This window comes from Eriocheir sinensis, chromosome 67 (assembly GCF_024679095.1).
Source record: "Eriocheir sinensis breed Jianghai 21 chromosome 67, ASM2467909v1, whole genome shotgun sequence".
In the NCBI taxonomy this organism is placed as follows: Eukaryota; Metazoa; Arthropoda; class Malacostraca; order Decapoda; family Varunidae; genus Eriocheir; species Eriocheir sinensis.
This window is the reverse complement of record NC_066575.1, coordinates 3,562,974-3,585,705: the sequence shown is the minus strand read 5'-3', so window position 1 is coordinate 3,585,705 and position 22,732 is coordinate 3,562,974. Positions and strand designations below refer to the sequence as shown.

At 40.3% G+C, this 22,732-nt stretch overlaps 1 protein-coding gene across 5 annotated transcripts; it reads right to left on the bottom strand.

Moving 5' to 3' along the window:
* Positions 1-1,017: 1,017 nt before the first annotated feature.
* Positions 1,018-21,179, bottom strand: LOC126987958 (uncharacterized). 5 transcript variants are annotated; one of them, XM_050845619.1, is made up of 11 exons: positions 16,583-16,895; positions 13,961-14,111; positions 12,584-12,654; positions 11,078-11,259; positions 9,861-10,109; positions 9,266-9,453; positions 7,293-7,472; positions 6,791-7,025; positions 5,279-5,397; positions 4,543-4,678; positions 1,018-4,257 (listed from the first exon to the last, which is right to left on the bottom strand). In XM_050845619.1, the coding sequence occupies exons 3-11, from the start codon at positions 12,603-12,605 to the stop codon at positions 4,171-4,173; spliced, it is 1,398 nt and encodes a 465-aa protein (XP_050701576.1). In that variant the 5' UTR covers positions 12,606-12,654; positions 13,961-14,111; positions 16,583-16,895; the 3' UTR covers positions 1,018-4,170. The 5 variants fall into 5 exon arrangements, with proteins under 5 accessions (XP_050701576.1, XP_050701574.1, XP_050701575.1 ...); XM_050845617.1 differs by lacking the exons at positions 12,584-12,654; positions 16,583-16,895 and adding an exon at positions 21,036-21,179; XM_050845618.1 differs by lacking the exons at positions 12,584-12,654; positions 16,583-16,895 and adding an exon at positions 18,390-18,966.
* Between the last annotated feature and the right edge of the window lie 1,553 nt (positions 21,180-22,732).

Below are 22,732 nucleotides of genomic sequence, written 5' to 3'. Positions count from 1 at the left end.
GCGCCCAGTTTGAACGTTGCGCATTTAGTGTTTACCTTCGAAGCTGGAAGAGAGAAGTCAGCTGAAAGAAAAGGTTATACTTGTCAATCGGGGTAAAAAGTAAGATAGCGATACAAAGCAGAACAGGTTACAAGAAGAAGAGGAGAGTTTGTTTACCACGTGGCTGCCTGCCGCTGCACCGCCGGCCTGGCTCCTGCCCGCCACACACTCGTCTCTGTCCACACACAACTTTCATTTCACACCAAAGACCTGTAAAAATATTTGTGGTAAATTTCTGCAGCCACCATCAGTAGCACGCGCGCCCTCCATGTGTTGGTGAAAGGGAGGCAACACCTGTTGGGAGGCAAGTGGGTGGGTGGGTGGGTGTTTGCCCTCACCCTTTCCCCCTCTTGGCTGCCATCACGCGCAGCCTCTCCCCTCACCCTTGCTCTCCTTTTCCCTCGCCGCCACACGCACGCTGAGCGTTCTGCCGCCCTCCGCCCTGCCCCCGCACGCCACGCTTGACTCACGCTCATCCCTCACCTTCATGACGCCCCTGCCCCTCCCTCGCCCCTCTCCTCTCTCATGGCCAAGTGTGAGGCTCTGTTACATCCCTGCCTTAGAAATCCATTTTTTTATATAATTCGATCGAGATGGTAGAACGAAACCCTATTTTCCCTATTTGATTATAGTCCCGGCGATCGCGGAGCACGGGAATTTCGCAGAACCAAATACCCATGAACGGCGGGGGGCATCTGTGTGTGTGTATATGTATGTATATGTATATATATATATATATATATATATATATATATATATATATATATATATATATATATATATATATATATGTATATATATATACACACACACACACACACACACACACACACACACACACACACACACACACATAAAGCCTTTCCTGTCTTTACAGGGTGCAATAGAAAAACTAATATACTTGAAAGAAATGTATAGCAGTATATGTAGTACCAGCTACATATTAAAAACTACCAAATATTTAAAAAATATACTACACATCATGCAACATTTTATTAAGTAGTGTAGGAAATTACAACAAGACATTTTTTTGGGTATGAAGAGCATCTATGCTTGGCTAATGTGATAATATATTGTATACTGAACATAATGTATTACATTTTTTAGATTATTTTTTGACTTTAAAGAATAAGTTAAGAACCTAGTTTTACTTTACAATTACTCTGGAAATTAGGTAAAAATATTCTTGAAAACAGCTTACTGATTGAATTGGACAAACTGTCTTTACTGGTAATATTTGAGCTTTAAATAAGAGTTTTCTCGGCAAAATATACATCAAATGCCAATTTTATTGTATGTTTATAGAAAGAAATTTCAGGCACAAACAACAATCTATTCAGCCATTGAACAAAAATTTCAATAAAAACTGTTCTACTCTCAAGAGATGTGTCATTATAGAGGAACATGGAAAGTGTATTTCAAATTGCACTCACTACCAAAAGAGAACACAAGAATTTTTGTGTATTAGCAAAGCTAACATATCACCTCTTGCAAATAAAGCAACACAAAATTAATCAAACTGGCAATAAATAAGAAATTTGGCACTCAATGATCTATAATTACTTGGCAGTTCATCAACTCTTAAAATTAATTCACTTAAACTTTTTTGTTGAAGAATCCAACTTTGTGCAGAAAGTTTTAGAGTTGGAAATGTATGAAATTACTGAGGTATGTACTAAGCCAAGTTTTCAAGAACACAGATGTCATTAACTTTAAACATTTTAGACATTTTTAGGTAAAGTTGAGAGGCTCACACTTTGATGACAACTTTAGACCACATGCATGGGTGGCATACCAATGATGCCACCACTTGTTGGACTTAACAATGCAATCAACAATATGCTTAGAATACAAGAAATGCTGTGGTTATGAGTGGTTTCTTGAAAATTAATTATGTACTATGATAACAGTGAAATGAGAGTCCTCTAGGATGTGTCTGACAAAAGAAGACATTTTAACTACTCTCAGTCTTGGTAAACAAGTGCCATGTGCCACCCACCTTAATAAAACAAGAATTATGTGCCAGGTGTGTGAAGCCATTCATGACCGACAAAGAACTCCATAAGTATTTTAGGTGACTGACAAGCATGACAAGAAACAAACAAGCCCAAAATGAATTTTTCTTTTTCATTATTGTGACCAATGACACAAATGGCACATATTTATATTCAAGTAAGTGTAGTTATGCATAGTTTTGATTTCAAACAAAGGATAAATTCCAGTATACTAGGCAAACCTTACCCCAGGACAAGGGGAACAGACATCATACTTGCAATCTATGACTATAAAACATTCAGGATTGTTAAACAGAAGTTTGTTAATGAATTATAAACAAATATTATTTCTTAAATAAAAACTGAAAACTGATGCTTCTGTCTATACAGTTTCATACATAAATGACCTAGTACATAAAAACTTAGTGGAAAAAAAAGAAAAGGAAAACATTTAGTCTTCTAAATAACCTAACAGTTCACTGTAGTTATTTAAAATCCTGAATTCAGTTATCCTTCAATCATGTACTGCTTTCATCTGATTGTTCTTTATATATATATATAAAAAAAATATATAGAAAACTTAAACCTAACACAGCCTTTCTTGCATGCTTAAAAACTCTGCCAGGCATACCTAACCACAAATATATTAGTACACATTTCACCAGCAATCAGCCAATATATGCATGGCTACTCTTTTCTTTAATTTATTCCTACATTTGGTACCCTTAATATCTGTTGAGATTATATAACAGCAGGTGTTAATAAATAAAGCTGTTAAAGCTGAAGCAATGACTAGGGAGAATTACTTAAGATATTTTGTTATTCCTATAATCATTCTCTATACTCTTCTATATGGTGTGTGTGTGTGTGTGTTTTTTGTCAATTACTTGTCCTCGCCACATGCATAACATTCATGTTTTAAAAAAAGCTCAGTCAACTAGGAGGCCCAATATGGTGCTGGTAAAGTGATTGGGAAGACCCTTGCTCTACGTCCATCAATACTAGACTATCCTTCAAATAAGCAAACATTACATTCATTTTTCCCACTCAATTTTAGTACTCACAATTTCATACTTTCACATACAAAAAATTATTTGGCTGGTACCCATAAAAGCAAGAGCATGACAAAGTTTGAGTTATATGAATAAAAGTATGGATGGTTGTTTGCATGTATGAGACTCACCACAGGCAGAAGGCCTTAAACATGTCTTGCCCAGCAGCATGTTGTCTGTGTAGTATTGCTTAAACTGTGATGTCTTTTTGTTTAATATACTTAGTGGATGGTTAGAGTTATTAATGCATAGATGATAGCCTACTATAGTGTGCATAGGGCCACAGGAAGAAAGACCGCACTTTTTGTGGCCTCAGGAAGGCAGGCGGCCCCAACGGAAATCAAGGGATGACTGTAAATCTGTTACCTATCCACTGCCCTGAGCTATGATGAAATTGTAATATAAGAGTGTATTAAAGGATACCATTTGTCCTTAATCAGGTACTAATTTAAAATCATTCTGGCCTCTGGCAGTAAAATAGGTTGTGCCTTTACATTCCAATGCAATACAGTTATAAATGTAAATTTTCATAGTAAAAAGGAAATATCTACCTTATCCTAGCCCTTTCACATGGTAACAAACCCAAATAACACAAGCAAATGGAAAATATACATGCTGATTATGCATTGCTCAAAGTCTATGATTATATTCTAAAAAGACAGGCGAGGCTGGAGGGAGGAAAATTCCTAATAGAGAAAAATTGTACAAGAATACATAAATTTAAGTGAAGAGTCTTTCCCCATACAACAACACAATAACACAACACTACAAAACTTCCCGCTGCCCATAAAATCCCCGAAATAAATTTTAGGACACCAGTACAGCCCCAACTTTGATGGTGTTCAACTCTACATTTCAAATACTATTGCTTCAAATGTTGAAACTACATGTATCATGAATGTTGTTAACTGTCATACCAGAGGACCCAAGATCTGAAATGCATACAGACTAAATAATACTGATAAAAACATCAACAAGCTTACCAGTACTCAGCTTGTGATCTTAGCCTCACAAAGATGTGTAGAGGTAGGGTACAAAATCTTAAGAGGCATGATATAGACCCATCCCTTGCTGCCTTTTCCATTCTATTCTTTTTTTTGTGTGTCATACTTTTCTATGGATTTTCTAATAGCTGTTGCAAGTTGCCACGGGTTGTGAGGTTTGAAGACAGCCTGTAAAGAATAGTCCCTGGTGATATAATTACAAGTAATGTAACAGTGTATTCACCTGACAGGTAGTCGCCAATATTTAGATTTCCTAAACAAACAAGAACAAAACATAAAAGGAAGAAAAGAATCACTATTTTATTTGTATTTCTTAATCTTTCTGTTGCAGTGTGAAAAATGCTATTCTTCTAGTAGTATTGCAAAAATGTTGATGATATACATCATAAGAATTACCAATAATAACCAATCCAAAAAGTTATTTCAATCACTAATATAGTACTTGAAAATCACCTGAAATATCTCAAAGGTACTGAAGTCAGCCCTGAGGGAGGTACAGTCGCCCCTGGATACCATGCGTGCGATGGCTGGCAGGCGGCCCAGTGAGGCATTACGGCTCATGCCCAACGCTGGCCATGCACCCGCCAGCCTGGAAGGGTCACAAAGAAGGAATTAAAGATCTTACACCAAACTTGGTCACAAACAACATGTCCAAGTTATGCAAATGGTATGGATCCATTGGAAGGGGGACAAATAAGTTTTGAAGGGATAATATCTCTGGTCACAAGCATTTATTTTTATGTGATTTCAATGATTTTTTTAAGGGAAACATTTACTGTAGGAGGGCATTTAGCTGCTTAGAAGAAAGAAATGCTGAGTGATGGGGTTGGCACTTCTTGATTCAAATAAAAGATTTAAATGGACTGAAGATTCCATAATATGAACATCTCAACTAAAGAAATCCATCCCAGCTAAAGTTATGAGAACACATTCAAACCAACAACATAAGAGTATACACACATCCATGAGGACACAATCTAACCATACCATTAGCCCCCAGAGAAAAAAGTAATGCATACATTGCTAAATTATCAATAATCTTGTAAGGTCAATTATCATTATTCCTACTGCTTTGAACATCAGGAAATGCAACTGGCTTTTAGGCCAAAAAATCTAATTTGAAAAACAACAACAGCCAAAATCATTCAAATTCACTATGAAAAGAAACAAAGTTCTGCTATGGACTTACGACTTGCACGGCTGCTTGAAAGTATCATGGAAGGCCTGCACAGCAAAGTATATGAGACTGAAGAAGTCTTTACTTGGGATGTCAGACAAGATCATCACCTCCAGGTCTCCCTTCCCAACCTGAGGACAACAGAAGACTGCAGGAGATACTAGACCGTTGTTTAGTAGTATTCTCACACAAGCACACACACATGCACAGATGCATGCATGCAGGCATGAACACACACTCCAATAGAATAAACCAACAGAAAGAGGAAAGCAAGTTTCGTTAAATGCAAGATGTGCAGGTGCAAAGAAAAAAAGGGACAAAGTGTGGAAAAGATTGAAAATAAGAATCAAACGAGTAAAGAAGACTTTAAGATGGCAAAAAATGAATATGTGAAAATAAGGAGGGAAGAAGAGAAAGGTTACAAGAAGGATATTGTTAAAAAGTGTAAGGTAAAGTTGGGGGCCTTGGTGCCTTGGTGCCTTGGTGCTCATCTCTGTGACATTGGCCCTTGAGCCTGTGGTGGGAGGAAGCCCATTACCTTGGGACACAGGGCCAGTGTTACCACAGTTTACCTTCCCCAGGTTTCCCCAGGTACCCATTTATCGCCCAGCCCGAAAGGGAGGACGAACAGCTGGGTGAGCTGCATGCCGACTGCCCGGGCTGGGATTCGAACCCGGGGCCGTGGAGTAGTAGCCAGGCACGCTGACCACTAGACCACGAAGGCGAAAAGGTACTTGAGACAAAAAAATACAGTTTCCCTCAAAGAAACAGAGATTTGGAACAGACTAAGTGAGGATGCAGTATCGGCGAAGAGTGTGCACAACTTTAAGGAAAAACTGGACAAGTACAGATATGGAGACGGGACCACACAAGCGTAGCTCAGGCCTTGTAAAATTACAACTAGGTAAATACACACACACACACTAGTGAGTGCTAACACACCCAGGTCCCACATGATACCCCAGCCTGCCCATCTTGATGCTGGCAAATGTCCTTCCAAGTGACAGTGCATTATTGGAGCCTAGTTACTCAAGTGGACCACGATTCACACCACCCCCATAAAAAAAAACATACATCTTAGCCAAGCAGAAACCGCCCTTCCCTCATCTTGCAGGCCCATGACTTAGCACCTCACCACTGAGCCGTAACCTGAGTGACCTCGATAGCACCCCCTCTCCACGTCACTATCAACTGTCACTTGAACCTCTGTCTAACCTGGAAATTGACCTGGGCTTTGGAGCATCTCTGACAACCCCACGAAGCTGCCCAGCCTTAGCACCACCACATTGCACTCCACCCCATCCCAATAAACCCCACCTTCCCACAGAATTCTTAGCCTTATCAGTCCACAACTCCCTTTTTGTACTTTGTCTATTTTTTTTCTGTTAATTTTCTGTTGTGTATTGATCTATCTGTAACTTGTACAGCTTCAGCCTAATGGCTGCAATCACTAAATAAAACATTTATTATTAATATTATTGTCATTATTATTACACACACACTATTTATCTCTCACATACATACTAGATTGGCTAATGCTACAGCATCCCCATACTCCACAGCCAGGCCTAAGGCGCCATGGATAGAGACGAGGCTGTTGAAGTAGTTCCTTCCTGTGACACGGAAGTAGGTCTGGGCAGCAGCACGCAGGCCCTCCATTGACCCATAGTAGTGGTCTGGTGCCAGCATCATGTGGATGTGAGGGTGGACCTGAGAGGCCCCTGCATGGAACAGGGTGTCCCAGGCTATATTTGGGTAACTGAAAGTATTGAGAAGGAATTAATATTACTCTTTGTGAAACAGATGAGGTTGAGGATGAATATGAATGTTGGAGATGGAAAGGCTCAATATGACTATTTACACTATTACAGGGTACATATAGAGTAGAGGGTTATCACATAAATTCATCTACATATGCCCATACATACAGGTATGCACACAAAGCTCAGCTCAAATCCTGTATACTAAAGCTAGCTCAATACAACTAGGTAATTACACACAAACACACACCCACACCCATACACACATGTAGTGGGGTTCCTGCTGACTGACATCAAAGAACCACTGTGTTGCTTCCTCAAACAGGTGCATCAGGAGGGGCAAGGGCAGGTGCAGGGGGTGATGGACGTGGCTGGGCACCACCATGCTGTGGTGGACGTCCATCTTGAATGTGTTGCTCACCCGCACTGTATCTTTGGTTTCATGCCTGTGGGGAAGGATAAGGGGGAGAGTGGGTGGTTATGTGAAAAGGAAGGGAAAACAGTTAAAGTTCTCTCTTCTTTCACTCTCCACTTTCACTTTGTCATCTAACCTCACTTCACTGCACTTTACCTCATATATCATCCATCAAGTACACTTTCCTAATGAATAATATTGAAAAAATAAAAATAAACAATTGGACCAAACTGTTAACTCCCGTACGAATTGTACACACCCAGGAACTACAAAATAATAACACTTCAACCTCTCAAGATACAAGACATTAACAAGAATACACAAGGATTTAAGGAGACTTGCATGAAGTCACTTGGCCTACACATTGGAGCTCCTGAGTCAGGTAAAGTACCTTCCCTCCACATCCAGAGATCTATCTAACCTCCATTCAAAATTCTTAATAGTATCTGCATTTACTACATATCTACTTAACCCTTAAAGTGCGGGTGTCAACAATAGTCGACAGCTGGTGCCTGGGCTCAAACCGCGGGTGTCGACAATAGTCGACAAGGCATTTTATGACTTAGTGCTTAGTAGGGTAAGCATGTCGTTTTCTTACTAACAATACCCAACCATGCTCTCTTGACTAATTATTGGTCAGTGTATGCCTTGTGCTAGCTTTGAGAAGATGTCTGCTAGGCATCCCACCTCTTCTCACCTTCCAGTGAATTTCATCCACAAGATGGGGGCCCTTCGACCTCAACACCCATTAAGGGCATCAAGAATCCCTGGAATTAAATTTTTTTGGGTGTGGTTCACATAAACTGTATAAAAGTTATGCTTTTTATTACTAAATCATAGAAGGGAAGTCCACTCGGGGTGGAAAACTGTCTATAAAAATGTGCTCACAGTGATCCTACTTCAATATTCTGTACCTGCTCTACCAAAGATCATATAGTCTTCAACTTAATGTTATAAAACAGTTAAGGGTATGTATTTTACAATGCTAATTCATTCAGTTACATGAGTTAAGTAGGAGTGAAAGTATGAACAGTTGAAGTGAGGTATGTTTTTGCTTTAATATGCCCGCGTGGGAGGACAGGCACGGCAAAATAAGCCCATGCTTTAAGGGTTAGTATGTTCCATGGAGTGACAAGACACTTTTCTAACCGAATCTGACCCTCCCTTTACTCTACTCTAGTTATCCTCTGTTTGCAGCAGTGCTATAGTTTTTTATATACTTTTCTTTGCCCTAGAGCTGCCTCCTTCACTGGAAAAAAATATATATATTCTCTCCATAAACCAGTTTTTGCTATCTCATTTCTGAACCAGAATTTCTCCACTTTACATCCTGGGCCTTGAGTTTAAACATATTAATTTTTTGTTATACAAGTACTTTATCAGCATTACCTTTGCCTAACAACTGGTTTAAATAGTCAATTAAATCACCATGTAGTCTCCACCTTTTCAAAGCATGCAAATGATTTTTTTTAATCATTTACTTTAATAATTCAAAGGAATTTTTGTAATTTTTTGTAATTTGTGTCTGACCAGCTGTTCCTTCTCCCTTTCTGGGGTACCTGGGGAAACCTATGGAGGATAAACGTGGTAACCTGGATGTTACATCTGCCCAGTTGTTCCATGGTAACGGGTTCATACTAACTAAAGGCTCAGGGGCCAAAAGAGATGAAAATGAGCATTGAGGCTTAGCTTAAGCCCAAACTTTAGGTTTGTAATTAAAAGAATAAAATTAAACTTGCTGACCACTTCAAAAGCTTGATGTTTTAGCTTACTCAGCCAGCGTGCCCCCTATACCATACCATAACCCACCACAACACCACATACCTGCCAAACTTGTCAGAGGCTGTATAACTGCTGTGACGACAGAAGTCACAGTTTCCCTCAGTTTTGATCACCCTCTCATCCACCCACTGGAAGATATCCTTCTCCTGGGAAGGCATTGGCCTCTGAGCTCTCACCGGGTTGTAGACGACATGTTCTGCCACGAGGGGGTGGAACACATGTATGATTGCCTGTGGAAAAGGAGGATTGCAAAGCTGTATTTAAATTAGTAATGCAACCCTACAAGAATCATATAGGGTTTTCTGTGCTGCAAAAACTAGAAAATTAAACTCTAATTCCTATTCCTAGTATCCATTTCAATACTATGGTAAGACTCTCCTTAAAATGCAGCTGTGGCAGTGCCCTACAGGGAATAAGTGGGAGTACACAGCAAGAAATTGAGAAAGGGGACTTGTTTGAAAGACATAAAGAAGTGCAGTTTTCCATACAGGAGTGAGGATACATGGAATGGGCTAAAAATAGACAGTGTTGAAGCAGGCAGTGTCCATAAAATGAAGGAAAAGTTGGACAAATATAGATTGGGAGACAGGACTGTCTGGACTGTAGACTACAAATAGGTAAATATACACACACACACCTGCTTATCAATTTTCTCCTTGAATGCCTCATCTCCACCCAGCCAGGCTTGAACTTTCTTTGCAAACGCTTTAGGCATCTCCAGGGGTCCAGACACCCGCTGGTGTACCTCGAACATTTCCAGGAACAAGGCATATGCATCCTGACAGTCCAGGTGGAGAGACTCAGCCCATGTGGGGATGAGACTCCCAAAGATCTCCTCAAGGTCTTCAGAGGTCCTGCCATCGAAGCACTCATTGGTGTACCACTCCTGCAGGAAGGCATGATGGTAACAGTTATGGTGTCTACCGATGTGTATACATCACCTGCCTAGCTCTTGACTTTGATGCCTGCTGCTTGGGACTCACTTACAGCACATCTGTAACTGTTCCTATTCATATATTTCATCTTCCAGTTCTCCAAACTCTTCCATCCACTCTTTTTCCTAAATATTCTGGCATCCTGTTCTCCCATTTCACTGGGGGTTGTCTTACACTCACATCAACCTAATTCATGCATACTTTCCTTGTTAGCTTATTTCTTCCATTCTCATAAAATTACCAAACCACTGGAAGGTGTTGTGCTAAACCTTTTCTACTACTCTACAGTTTCTAAATGCACACCATTCCTAATGGTAATTAGTACTCGTTCTGGCAAAGTGCACCAAGATATAAATATGAACTGTCAATTTAAAGAAATTAACCTTTATATTGACAATAGTTGATTCATCATGCTTCAGCTTAATTGAATTGGAGATGCTATTGTCTGCTGATGTCATGGCAGTATTGATGAAGAGTTTCCTTCATGGATACCAATTGCTGTCCCCACGCTTATCTTCCTTCTCTTAATCCAGGATTTCATATCTAAACCCATTTTCTTCCTGCTGGTATTATGTTCTCCATCTCACAAGAACTCAGTCTTATCAGGTCATGGTTAGAGACTTGCTCAGGATGAAAGATTTTTCTGCTGACAGGGAGTTACTGTCATCCCTTGAAAAATAGGAATAGGGAAATGTGGTGTGTGTGAGGTCCCAGCATGGCCCACTGATCAGCTGACAAGTTCCAAAGCTCTCTTTGGGAAGATAATAGCTGCTCATCATGAGACCAACACATGATCTGGCTGTGGTAAATTACACATACACACCCCAAAAAAGTAAAACAAGTAAATAAATAAATAAAAAAAAAATAATAAAATGAAGAAATAAAATTACAAATAATAAACTAATAAATCAATAAGTACCGGAATGTGTGGCAGCTTTGAAATGAAAGCTGGCCAGATGGTGTACTCCTCCCTCAGGACACGCAGCGGCGAGACAGAAACAACAGGGACGGCTTGGGACACAGCAAAGTAGCGGAACAACAGGTAAATCAAGCCCAGTGCCAATGCTGCCACCAACACACACTGACCCTCTTTCATAGGCCCTGAAAACATGGAATAGGTGTTATTATTTGTAGAATTTAAGTACTGAATCAAGCCTTGCTTCCAGCATTCTTTCAACTGTTTCCAATTTCTTTGAAGTTATATATTATTTATGTTTTTGAAGTTTGGAATAATTTATGTTCAGACTTTGTTGCCATCACTGTCATTGTCATCAACTCCCACTTTCCCAGACAATAATGCTTTGGACAGATCACAGTGAAATCAGCAACGCTACTCATCCCGTGAGATTAACAATGGTGCATCCATAGTTCTTTTTATTACTTCAAAGGTCAGGTAAAGGTAAAGTTGGAGGCATACACTATGGTTGTGTGTGGCCTTGATGTTTACCTCCAATAACATAAAAAAAAATAATAATAATAAATAAATGTATGCAAGTGTACGATGATTTCATAGTTGCACCATGGTTTAAAAAGGACAGGTGAAAGTAGCATCCAATAGTACAGAATAGCACAGCACAGCACAGCACAGCACAGCACTGCAAAGCATACCCATTGTGATACAGTGGTACCTCAAAAGCTGGAAAAAAAACATGCAGTTTTGTATGAAAGAAAATCAGTTTTCTTCTTTCACAACAGTGAAGCACTGGAGATAAAGGTGATGATAATTAAATGTTCTTTCTTAACCCGTGGAGTGCACAAAAAAATACATAAAATCAACTTTTCTTCACCTCTTTTTGTATCATGAAGACAAACATTCTGAGCATCATCTGGTGAAAAAAAGAATATCCATCTATCCCTCAGTCTTTGCATTGTTTCACAGTAAGGTTGTGCAAGTGAGTGGGAGGGCAGTGATGCACAACACTGGCAGGCTGTGGTTATAGGGGCAGGGTGGGGAGACATGGTATAAAGCTCTTTTGTTGTTGTACATGTTTCTGACATACAGGTATGTATATTGCAATATGATATTAATTCATCACAGATTTGCAGATTCACACATTTTACAGATATAAAATTCAGCTATACATATGTACACAGAAGAGCAATATTTTATATATACGCATATACGATTATAAAAATAAAAAAAAAATTGTAAGGTGTAAAAGAGTGAAGAAAATATAATATTATGCTTAACCTCACTATGACTGCAGGGACCGGGTTGTCCTACTTTTGTCGCCCATACTCCCTAGAGGCCTACTGAGGTTGGGGGGCATTGCAGGATAAGGAGATGAGAGGTTCCCCTACAAACCACGAGTTAGTCTCTACACTGCCTGTGGTGGAATTTTTGTGAGCTGTTTGAACTTAGAGCAGCCCGAGCTGTGACTCGCACTCCATGGGTTAAGCTTGTATTCACCGGTCTGTCACGTACTTATGTTTCCCAGTGAAGGCATTGTTCCAATTATCCAAGTATTCAGTTTAGGAGCTCAAAGTATCAGCAACCTGAAAAAGTATGACATCAACATTAACATTATTCTTATCAATAACCATTTTGTCTATAGACCAAATCCTCCATGAGTGAGTACTAGTGAGCAGAGCACTGGACCTGCTAAACACATTAAACAAACACAATAAAGACAAGCAGCACTACGGGCACTATGAACAAGATGCTGACATTCCTGGTGATGTGTGATTACATGGGGAACAGAGGATTGGCTACAGGGATACATCAAACTTCACAACAGCAGGGCTCCTTTTCATCTAAGAATTTTAGCAATAAATAGTCTCTATGAAATGTGCTGCATAATAATGTGGCTGATATATATTATATATTTATAAAATATGAATAAACACTTTTATTACCTTTTTAACACTACACTTTCTCTGATTTTCACAGCTGTTTCCTCCGTACATTTTATTTCTCTATTTTTTTAATGAAAATAAACTCATTATCTATGAATTGAAAAAGCTTTACTCTATGGAAGAATCCTTAACTTACTTTTATCCCTCCTCCCTAAAATGTCTGTCAACACCTCTCATTGTCTGTCTTTGGCAGACTCCTATATTTCATTAGTGGCAGGTGTGCTGGCCAGGGGTAAAGTGTTTAGTATGGCATTCAACAGGAATTCCCTCATGTGTTTCTATGCAAAATAAGTTTATGCATGCCCTAACTCAAGCATAGCAAATTACAGCCTTTTTCATTATTATTATTATGGTGAGGTTCAGTATTTTTAGCCTTTTCTCAAATGTTACTTACAAACACTTCATTGTTCTACAAAACTTCAGGTAGGTAATATTTGTTTTGGAAAAGTACAGGTACACTAATCAACTTTCACAGGCTTAGGTTGCAGTCAAGGTTAGGTTTCAGGGGTAGAAATGTAAGAAGCAGGCTATTGGGTAAACTGAGTACTTTTCTTAGTGAACCATAACACTCACTACAGGTAGAACACACATATGTTGATTCTCATATACAGCAGCCAAGAGAAATAACATAACACTGAAGAGCATCACATCACAAAACTATGGAGAATATTTTCAAAGAAATCCAGCAACCTCCAGCTGCCTTTTTTTTTATCAAAATAATAATCATTACTAAAAGTTACAATTGTGTGACACTGGGAGGTGTTCCTTTTCTAGCCATGCTACACTTTAAACTCTGATAGACTTACAGTGCATCAGGGAGTGCCTATGAGTGTTTTTTAGTTTTTGTTTTTGCCCTTGAGCTGCTCCCTTTGTTGTAAATAAAAAGGAAAACTAAGGTAGTGATGGAAGGGTGGATACTACACAACACTGATACTTTGTCACTCACTGGAAAAGAGTTTCTTGGCCATGTCTTGCGATAGCCTCAGCACCCCACCTGGCCAGTGGAATCGAAAGGGACTGCCACTTGTGTAAAGCATGGCACTGGTCCCTAGCTATGGGCTGCACACCTCTGCCTCTTCCATGGCACTTTCATCCATCTGCAACATAGCATTGTGTATCAAGAAAAATAAGATATATTGGGCTGGTACCAGAGTGAAACTTCTATTCATGCATTATGGCCAGGGGCCAAATATTTCCATTGTATATACTACATGTCTGAAAAATAACAATCAGGGTCATTTTTTTTTTAAATAGGGTAGAACTGTATCAATTTTTCTAAAGAAGGAGAAATAACAAGAAGAGTTCCTTTTATCAGTCAGTCATTTGCATTCTACTGTTTGTCTTATTGAATCCCCAACTGAGTTCTTTTCTTACTTAATAGCATCTTTGAATAGTATCTATTGGCATCTCTGTGGTAACTATGAATCTGTTGGCCCGGGTTAGAATCCTGGGCTGGGCAGTTGACACACAGCCCACCCAGCTCTTCATCCTTCTCTTCAGGATGATCAGTAATGGGTATCTGGGGAAACTTGGGGAAGGTAAACTGTGGTAACCCAGATGCTGCACTGGTCTTGTGACCTAATCTAATAGGTTCTCACTCACCACAGGTTTAAGGGCCAAATGGTACAGAGATGAGCAATGTGGCCAAGCACAGCTAATAGCATACACTCACGACTTTACCTTTAACACTACACTAACAGGGTGTAAGCAGTAGGGAGCAGAGAGTGCAAATCAATTTTAAAAATCTGACTGGGGATGTGTTATGAGTGGGGCCCCACAGGATTCAGTATTAAGTCCATTGTTGTTTACCAATTGTATCAATGATTTGGACTCCAGAGAAAGTTGTGATGCCAGTAAGTTTGGAAATTAAATAACATGCTACTTGAATCAGATCAAGATGCTAGTGTACTGCAAAGCAAACTTGACAATGTATGAGTGGGCAGGGATGTGGCAGGTCTACAGAATTCAATGTCAGGAAGTGCAGTACATTCTGAGTATAGGCAAGAACAACCCTTCACATATTTATTCCTTAAGTGACACTTAAAAGTGGGCTTGAGGCAGGGGTGTGTCATGTCAACGTGGTTGTTCAATATTTATATGGATGGTGTTATGAGAGAAATGAAGGGCAAAGTTGGGGAAGTTGGAGTAAAAATGTATGCCGAGGGAAGGAAGTGGGTGCTGAATTCAATCTTGTTTGCTGATGACACAGTGCTCATTGCAGAAAATGAAAGTGACTAACAAAATTTGGTCAGTGTGTTTGATAGTGTATGTAAAAGGAGAAAGCTGAAAGTAAATGTCAACAAAAGTAAAGTGATGGTTTGTGAGCGGAGTAGAAGTGAGGTTGTGGATTTTGTATGGCCATATAGAGTGGGAATTGAATCTGAAAAAGAATGCAAAATAATTTTGAATGGTGAAGAAATGGAGGAGGTTAATGAGTTTAAGTACCTTGGATCAGTTATGTGTATGCATGGTGGTACAGAAGGAGAGACAAGAGAAAGGGCATTGCAAGCAAGAAGGGTGGTGGGGTCTTTGGGACGTATCATGAATGGCAGAAGTGTGAGCATGGAGGTAAAGAGGGATTTGAGAAATACAGTAATAGTACCAACCCTCACATATGCAAGTGAAACATGGACCTGGAATGAAAGTCAGAGGTCTAGAGTGCAGGCAGTGGAAAGGAGTTATTTAAGGAGTGCATGTGGTGTGAGTAGAATGGATGGAATGAGTAATGAAAGTGTGTATGAGCGTTTTGGAATGTATCACAGGGGTGAAGGGAAGAAGTGTGGAGTGGTGAAAGGAGTGAAGCGACAGACTTTAAAGTGGTTTGGCCACATGGAGCGAATGGAGGAGAGTAAGATGACCAAGAGGGTGTATGTGAGTGAGATAGAGGGAGAGAATGTTAGAGGACGACCTCCAGTGAAATGGAGAGATAGGGTGCAGGAGTATGTCAGGGAGAGGGGTGAAAGATCCTTGAGAAACTTTGAGCAGGAAAGGAGGGAGTGTCTGGATAGAGAGAAATGGAAACTCTTCTACCATGGCCATCCACTGGTGGGAGCTCCTAGGAGCAGGCGTCAAAGATGAATGATTGAAAAAGGGTAGCCTACTAATTTTGAGACACTATTTCTGGACAAAATATGCTTTTTATAATGGATAGTATTTTTTCTCCAGAAATCACTACATGATTGACTTTTCAATGCCTGAGGTTCCCCCGACACTGCTGTGTATTTCCGTCGGCCTACACCACATGCTGAATATACTTGAACTAACCTAACCTAACTTAACCTGCCTAACAGGGGGCTTGCCTCTCTTGATTCCCTTAACGGGTGGGCTTCGCCCCCCTTGACCCCCATTCTAATTTCTGGATGTCATTTGTTACTGTGCTGCATTCAAGGACCTAAAAAGAATCCATATTGTTAACTTCGCAAGAGGTGGCTACCCTCTCATCAAAGTTACCAACGTAAAAGGCTGGTGAGGAGACATTCACAGGCTTCAGACTCCATATACTCTTATGATGTTTCATACACAATCATTGCAGGGACAACTTCCACAACAAATCAACAAAGTGCACTACCTTCAGCTGTCTAGATAATCACAAACACCATCCGATTGGAAGGCGCTGCAAGTCTTCCTGCCCGGACACTACACTGCCGCTGGAGGTTAATGATCTTGCTGCTGTGTAGCGTTAACACATCACACCGGGGACTGTCTGGACGTCACCACCATGCACACAGCTCTGACAACCCTGCACCCGACACAAGGAGGTCATACCTGGCCGGGCGTGGAGGGGAGGAAAGTGCCGCCCTTTGAATAGCAGGCAGCACACGTTTGTTTACCTCACCTGCCGCCCCCCCCGCGCCTCACCTGCCGCCCCTCACCTGTCCGGCGCCACGCACGCTACCTCAGGCGCTTGGCAAGACACACCTGTACTCTCGCGCCTCGCTTAACAGTCATCAACATAAATATACAGATACCGTAACACTCAATTGGGTTCAGCTGTGCCATAAATCCAGGCCATTGAGCTGTGAGGGATGGGTTATAATGCCTTCCACCCGGCCGTAGGGAACATAAACGAACACTGGATTCCCGGTTTTCATAATTTTACATGACCTGAAAGCAAAATTAGCTAGTGGGAGGAGCTACTTATACATTTCAGTGCAAGTTAAGATACACGATATGTGGCTTACTATATGCGAATATAATATTTAGCTCATGCATGAAGTTTTTTTTTATGCTAATGATCTTGCGCCTAACGAGGAAGCTGCTAATGATGCGTCAATCAATTAATCAATGTCATGCACCAATTAAGAGAGGGAGAAGGACCGAGGTGAAGAGACTGTGGAGAAAGAAAGGAAGGAGGGAGGAAAGATATAGAGAGTAAAGATAGAGATCGAGATAGAAAGGAAGGATAGAAAAGGAAAAATAGAAAGGAAGGAGGGAGGAAAGATATAAAGTAAAGCTAAAGAGATAGAAAGTAAGGATAGAAAAGGAAAAATAGAAATAGAAAAATAGAAAGGAAGGAGGGAGGAAAGATAGAAAGTAAAGATAAAGAGATAGAAAGGAAGGATAGAAAAGGAAAAATAGAAATAGAAAAATATAAAAGAAGGAGGGAGGAAAGATAGAAAGTAAAGATAAAGAGATAGAAAGGAAGGATAGAAAAGGAAAAATAGAAATAGAAAAATAGTAAGAAAGAAAAAATACCTATAGAGGAGATCGAGGAGGAGGAGAGGATGGAGGAGGAATGAATTAATTAAGGGAGTTAAGCTAGCCAATGCCACCACGTAATCATATTCTGGAGGTAGCGTACGTACGTATATATACATGTTTCAATTAACGGTCAAACTCAAGGAGACTGCACAATAATACATAATTGTCTTGGTCAAACTGTGCAAGGAATAATCTGAAGTGGAACTGAACGCTAGCTTGTATGCGAATTCCTTGGAGTCACCTACTGCATGTACGCCATATTAAGAGAAACTTGTGAAAATTTGTCGTGGAAAAGCACTAGCAAATAGGGAATGAACGTACAGTAGTTATTGATAGTTGGTATTGGAAGGAAGTTTCGGTGGTTATTAGCAAATGGTATCCGAGGAAAGTGCATCACGTAGTTGATCTCTTCCCGCACACGGCCATGGCAAAGAGGACATTGCTCTGTAAAAGAAAAAAAAAAAATGCCTGACAACACAACTGCTTTGCTCTGGTATCGTTTAATTCCTTTTATAACACACACACACACACACACACACACACACACACACACACACAACGATATTACTTTTACTGCGTGCTACAAGGCATGCAAGTACGTGTTAACATCCGGGTTCACACGTGTACAGTTTACCTTCCCCAGGTGTCCTCGTGAATATTCCTATTTTACTCACCAGCAAGAAATGGAGGATGAAGATCTGAGTGGGCTGCACGCTGAATAAAGACAGTGCTGGTATTCCAACTCGGAGGAGGAGGAAGAGGAGGGAAGAGAAGAGGAGAGATAAATATGAAAGGAGAGAGAATAACACAGTACAAGAAAGGGGTGGGAGGAAGGATATTAGAAGAGAACTGAGAAGGGATCGAGGGAATGCCGGATGTCACACTGGTCCTGTCCCGATCGAGGCAATGGGTTAATTTCATATGTACTACCAAGGATCGAGTCTATGGTAGGCTAATATAGTCTCCTTGTAGTCTTCTTAGTTCATATGTACCCACCATGGCTCAAGGGCCAATTATGCGACGGAGATGAGCACCGAGGCCACGCGCAGTTGTATTACGCATGCCCCTAACTTTACTTTAGCAATAGACCTTTTTTCTGAGGTCCAATAAATTAAGGGCCCCGTCTTTGAGGTGACACGTATGTCGACTCCACGTCAGCTTCGTAAAACCACGCACGCTGTTGATTGTTTGGTAGCCTGCAAGTGGGCGTGATGGATCGAATATGGATTCACTTTAATAACTCTCTCTCTCTCTCTCTCTCTCTCTCTCTCTCTCTCTCTCTCTCTCTCTCGAGGTGATCTTTCTCATAAATTCCACATCATTCAGGCTACATGTGTAAATGGTGTGCACGTGTTTGAGGTGATATGTGTATATTAATAAAAAAATTACATTCTCAGGAACACTGTAATAAATATATGAAAAAGATGATCTCAAGCAAGAGAGAGAGAGAGAGAGAGAGAGAGAGAGAGAGAGAGAGAGAGAGAGAGAGAGAGAGAGTGGGTGAGGTGCTTCTCAATACACAAAAATATACAAACACAGCACGGAACGAGTTTGAGCAACACGTGTTATCACACATGTGAACATTATTAGGAGCCCCGACAGCGCAGCACAACACAGCAAGGCCTTGCGGCAGACTTATTGTACCAAATGGACGGTTTATGCATCACACATGAAAACACACCGGATGTATCACAACGCGATAACAGGAATGTCGCGATTAAACTGTAATCAGCACCACACACAAAAAAGGGAAAGGCAGGTAAGTTGGGCGGGCTGCCAGGTGCTGAGCTGTGACAGGCCCATGAGCAGCTCGAAGCACAGCACAAGGAGTGATGAAGTCAAGTGCACAAGTCAACTTTTACTTTCTTATTGAAACTTTCATGATTTCTCTCTTCCTTTAAATATATATATGGATAAATAAACATTGATTATTTATCCTGTGGCAGCTGTCAGACACCATGAAGAGTGATTGTTGAATATCAGCTTATCTAATAAAAGTTCGAGATTTGAATGAAACCTTGAAAGCTGCCATTGCTGAAGTGGTATATCTTATCGCTGCTTGCTCTGTTGTTAAAAAATCAGAAACGAGTAACGTGATGGAAAGGGTTAGTGATTCTTATCATATTGAGATAAAAAAAAGTCAATCACTGGAGTGAATTGGGTGTAATTCAGAAGTACGTACCACCAATTAAGATCTTAGGTGCCAAATCTAGTATACCATCTGTGTTTTTAGACTGATATCGTGCTGAGGTAGTGGAATATCCATTCTATCATAACATCCAGCATTTTGTGGGAGGGATCACATTCAGTAATGCTGCCATGCGGGTAATAGATTTCATCACCAACAATAGTTGCGGCGCCACGCCCTTAGACCCATCAGTCATGAATGTGTTTCAGTCTTCAAGTCTCTCTCTCTCTCTCTCTCTCTCTCTCTCTCTCTCTCTCTCTCTCTCTCTCTCTTCCATATAAAGGAAGGGTGATTATGACAGCAAAACACACACACACACACACACACACACACACACACACACACACTTTAACTGTCTATGTGGGTCTTCAGGGAGTTTACATAATCGATAGGAAATGTCAAAACATTTCTTTTTCTAATTTTTCCAGAGACTTCTGGTACCTAGCCAAGAATATCTCCTCCAATTTCACTTCATCTTTCCCTCCTCTCCTTAACCCCGACGGCAACACCGCCGTCTCATCTATCTCTAAGGCTGAACTCTTCGCTCAAACTTTCTGTAAAAACTCCACTCTGGAGGATTATGGGCATTTTCCTCCTACTCATCCCCCCTCTGACTCCTTCATGCCTGTTATTAAGATTCTTAAGAATGATGTTTTCTATGCTTTCTTTGGCCTCAACCCTCAGAAGGCTTATGGACCTGGTGGAGTGCTTCCTATTGTCCTTAAAATCTGTGCTTCCGTGCTGACACCCCTGCCTGTTCGAACTCTTTAGCAAGACAATGTTAGAATCTCAAAAATAAACCACGTCCACTTCCAATGTAAAAATAATCCTCGAGATAACTGCACCAACGAATCAACGCTGACCACAGCTGTCACTACTCATGGGTTCCTTCCTCCCCCCGTACCACATCATACAGAATTTGTAGTATATTATTTTGCACCAATGTTACTTGTAATGACCCCACTCAGCATGCGTGTAAAAGCTCAAAACAATGGGTCCCCTCCTAAGAGTGAGGGTGTGGGGCTCCCTGTCCGTGGGCCCCAAGCAGCTGCCTGTGCCAAAGATCGTCCCCGATTACCTCGCCATCACTTCTGGCGACACGAGCCACGCACCCACCCAAGTGTATTCTTACCTCAGCCTCAAACAAGGTGCAAGTAAATGCTGCTCTTCGGGGGTTCAGTACCACCGTTCAGATAGCAGATATTGGAAATAACCCCTTCACCGCCTTCCTCGGGCCGCCACCACCACGGCACTGAGTGAAGTAAATCTTCTTTCGTGTCCGAACTGCAGGCTTCATTATTCATCTGTTTCCATTATTAAAGCAATATCTAAATAATCTCACCATGCATTTCCTTCAACTGATGATTTCGGGGCCGCTAAGTATTGGAAACATTAATTATTTAATGAAATGAAAGTTTGTCTGTCCTTAGACAAACATTCACTGGATTCGAACTGAAGGTTTGAATCTTTTAAGGCTCACCAGTGACTCGTATATATATTTTTTTGATAACAGCGACACGTAGCGATATACAGACATGTGTTTGAACCTTAATTATTCGATCATGTAGGGTACACACACACACGTGCGCGCGCGTGAGCGCGTTTTCGCCAAATCAATAGCCTGAAGCCCGCTTCCTGCATCTAGTGATTCTAGTCCATCAATCAATCCAACAATTATTTAATCTTTTAACAATCTTGGAATGCAGTTTTGGTTCCTTCTATCCAGTCTGGTGCTTTTTCATGACTTCTTAGCTTCTGGGATATTTTAAAGGAATTCTGAGTACCAAAAATATATTCATCATAGTTTCATACTTACGTTTTATTTATTTGCCGTTTAACTGGGCAAATAAACAATGGGATTGGAACAGATGAAACCTGATGAGCCTCGCCTCACCTTGAACCTGACCCCTCAGCTGGCTTCTACCATGGAGCTCCTGCACCCACCCAGTGAAACACTAGTTGCTTTACGATAGATTTTGGCCAAGTTTATAAGTGTCAAGTGACCTGCCTGCTGACACGTACTGTCCAAAGTACCGGTACTCTGATCTAACAAGTGACAAAGTCGTTGAGCCACACACAAAAAAATTGTGTAGATCCAGCCATGTCTACATCCCCATTCACTTTGCTGTCTAATTTTTGTTTACTAACAAAATAATATAATCATGTTTGTTTTCTCGAGGAAGAGAAGCCTATTCTATTATAATATTTTCTACCGGCTTCCTTAAAGCCATTGGGAAATATTAAGCCCATCCTAGAAAAATGTTTGTTATAACTAATTACAGGGATAGTTTCATTGAAAAATCATAAATTTCTACTGAACCGTTGCTCAGAAATGTTGTGGAGAATAATTTTGGTGTCACCGCCTCTGGTGGCCCCCAGTGACGTCACTGCGGACAGATACACTGAGTGTATGGGATATGATGGGTGTTAGTGATGGTTAAAATAAGCCTTTCCTAAAAAAATGAACATAATGATCTGTCAGTCGTCCTCAGCATTTTCTAAATTTTATGCCACATTTATAAAATTAAATGAAAACTTGAATATTTCACTAAACTGATCACTGTTCTCTTTGTTTTCCTCTAATTCACAAATTACACTAAAGGTGTGTGTGTGTGTGTGTGTGTATATATCTATCTATCTATCTATATTTCTCTCTCTCTCTCTCTATATATATATATATATATATATATATATATATATATATATATATATATATATATATATATATATATATATTATATATATATATATATATATATATATATATATATATATATATATATATATATATATATGCAGTTTGTTTACCATGTAGTTAGCTGTGCTTCC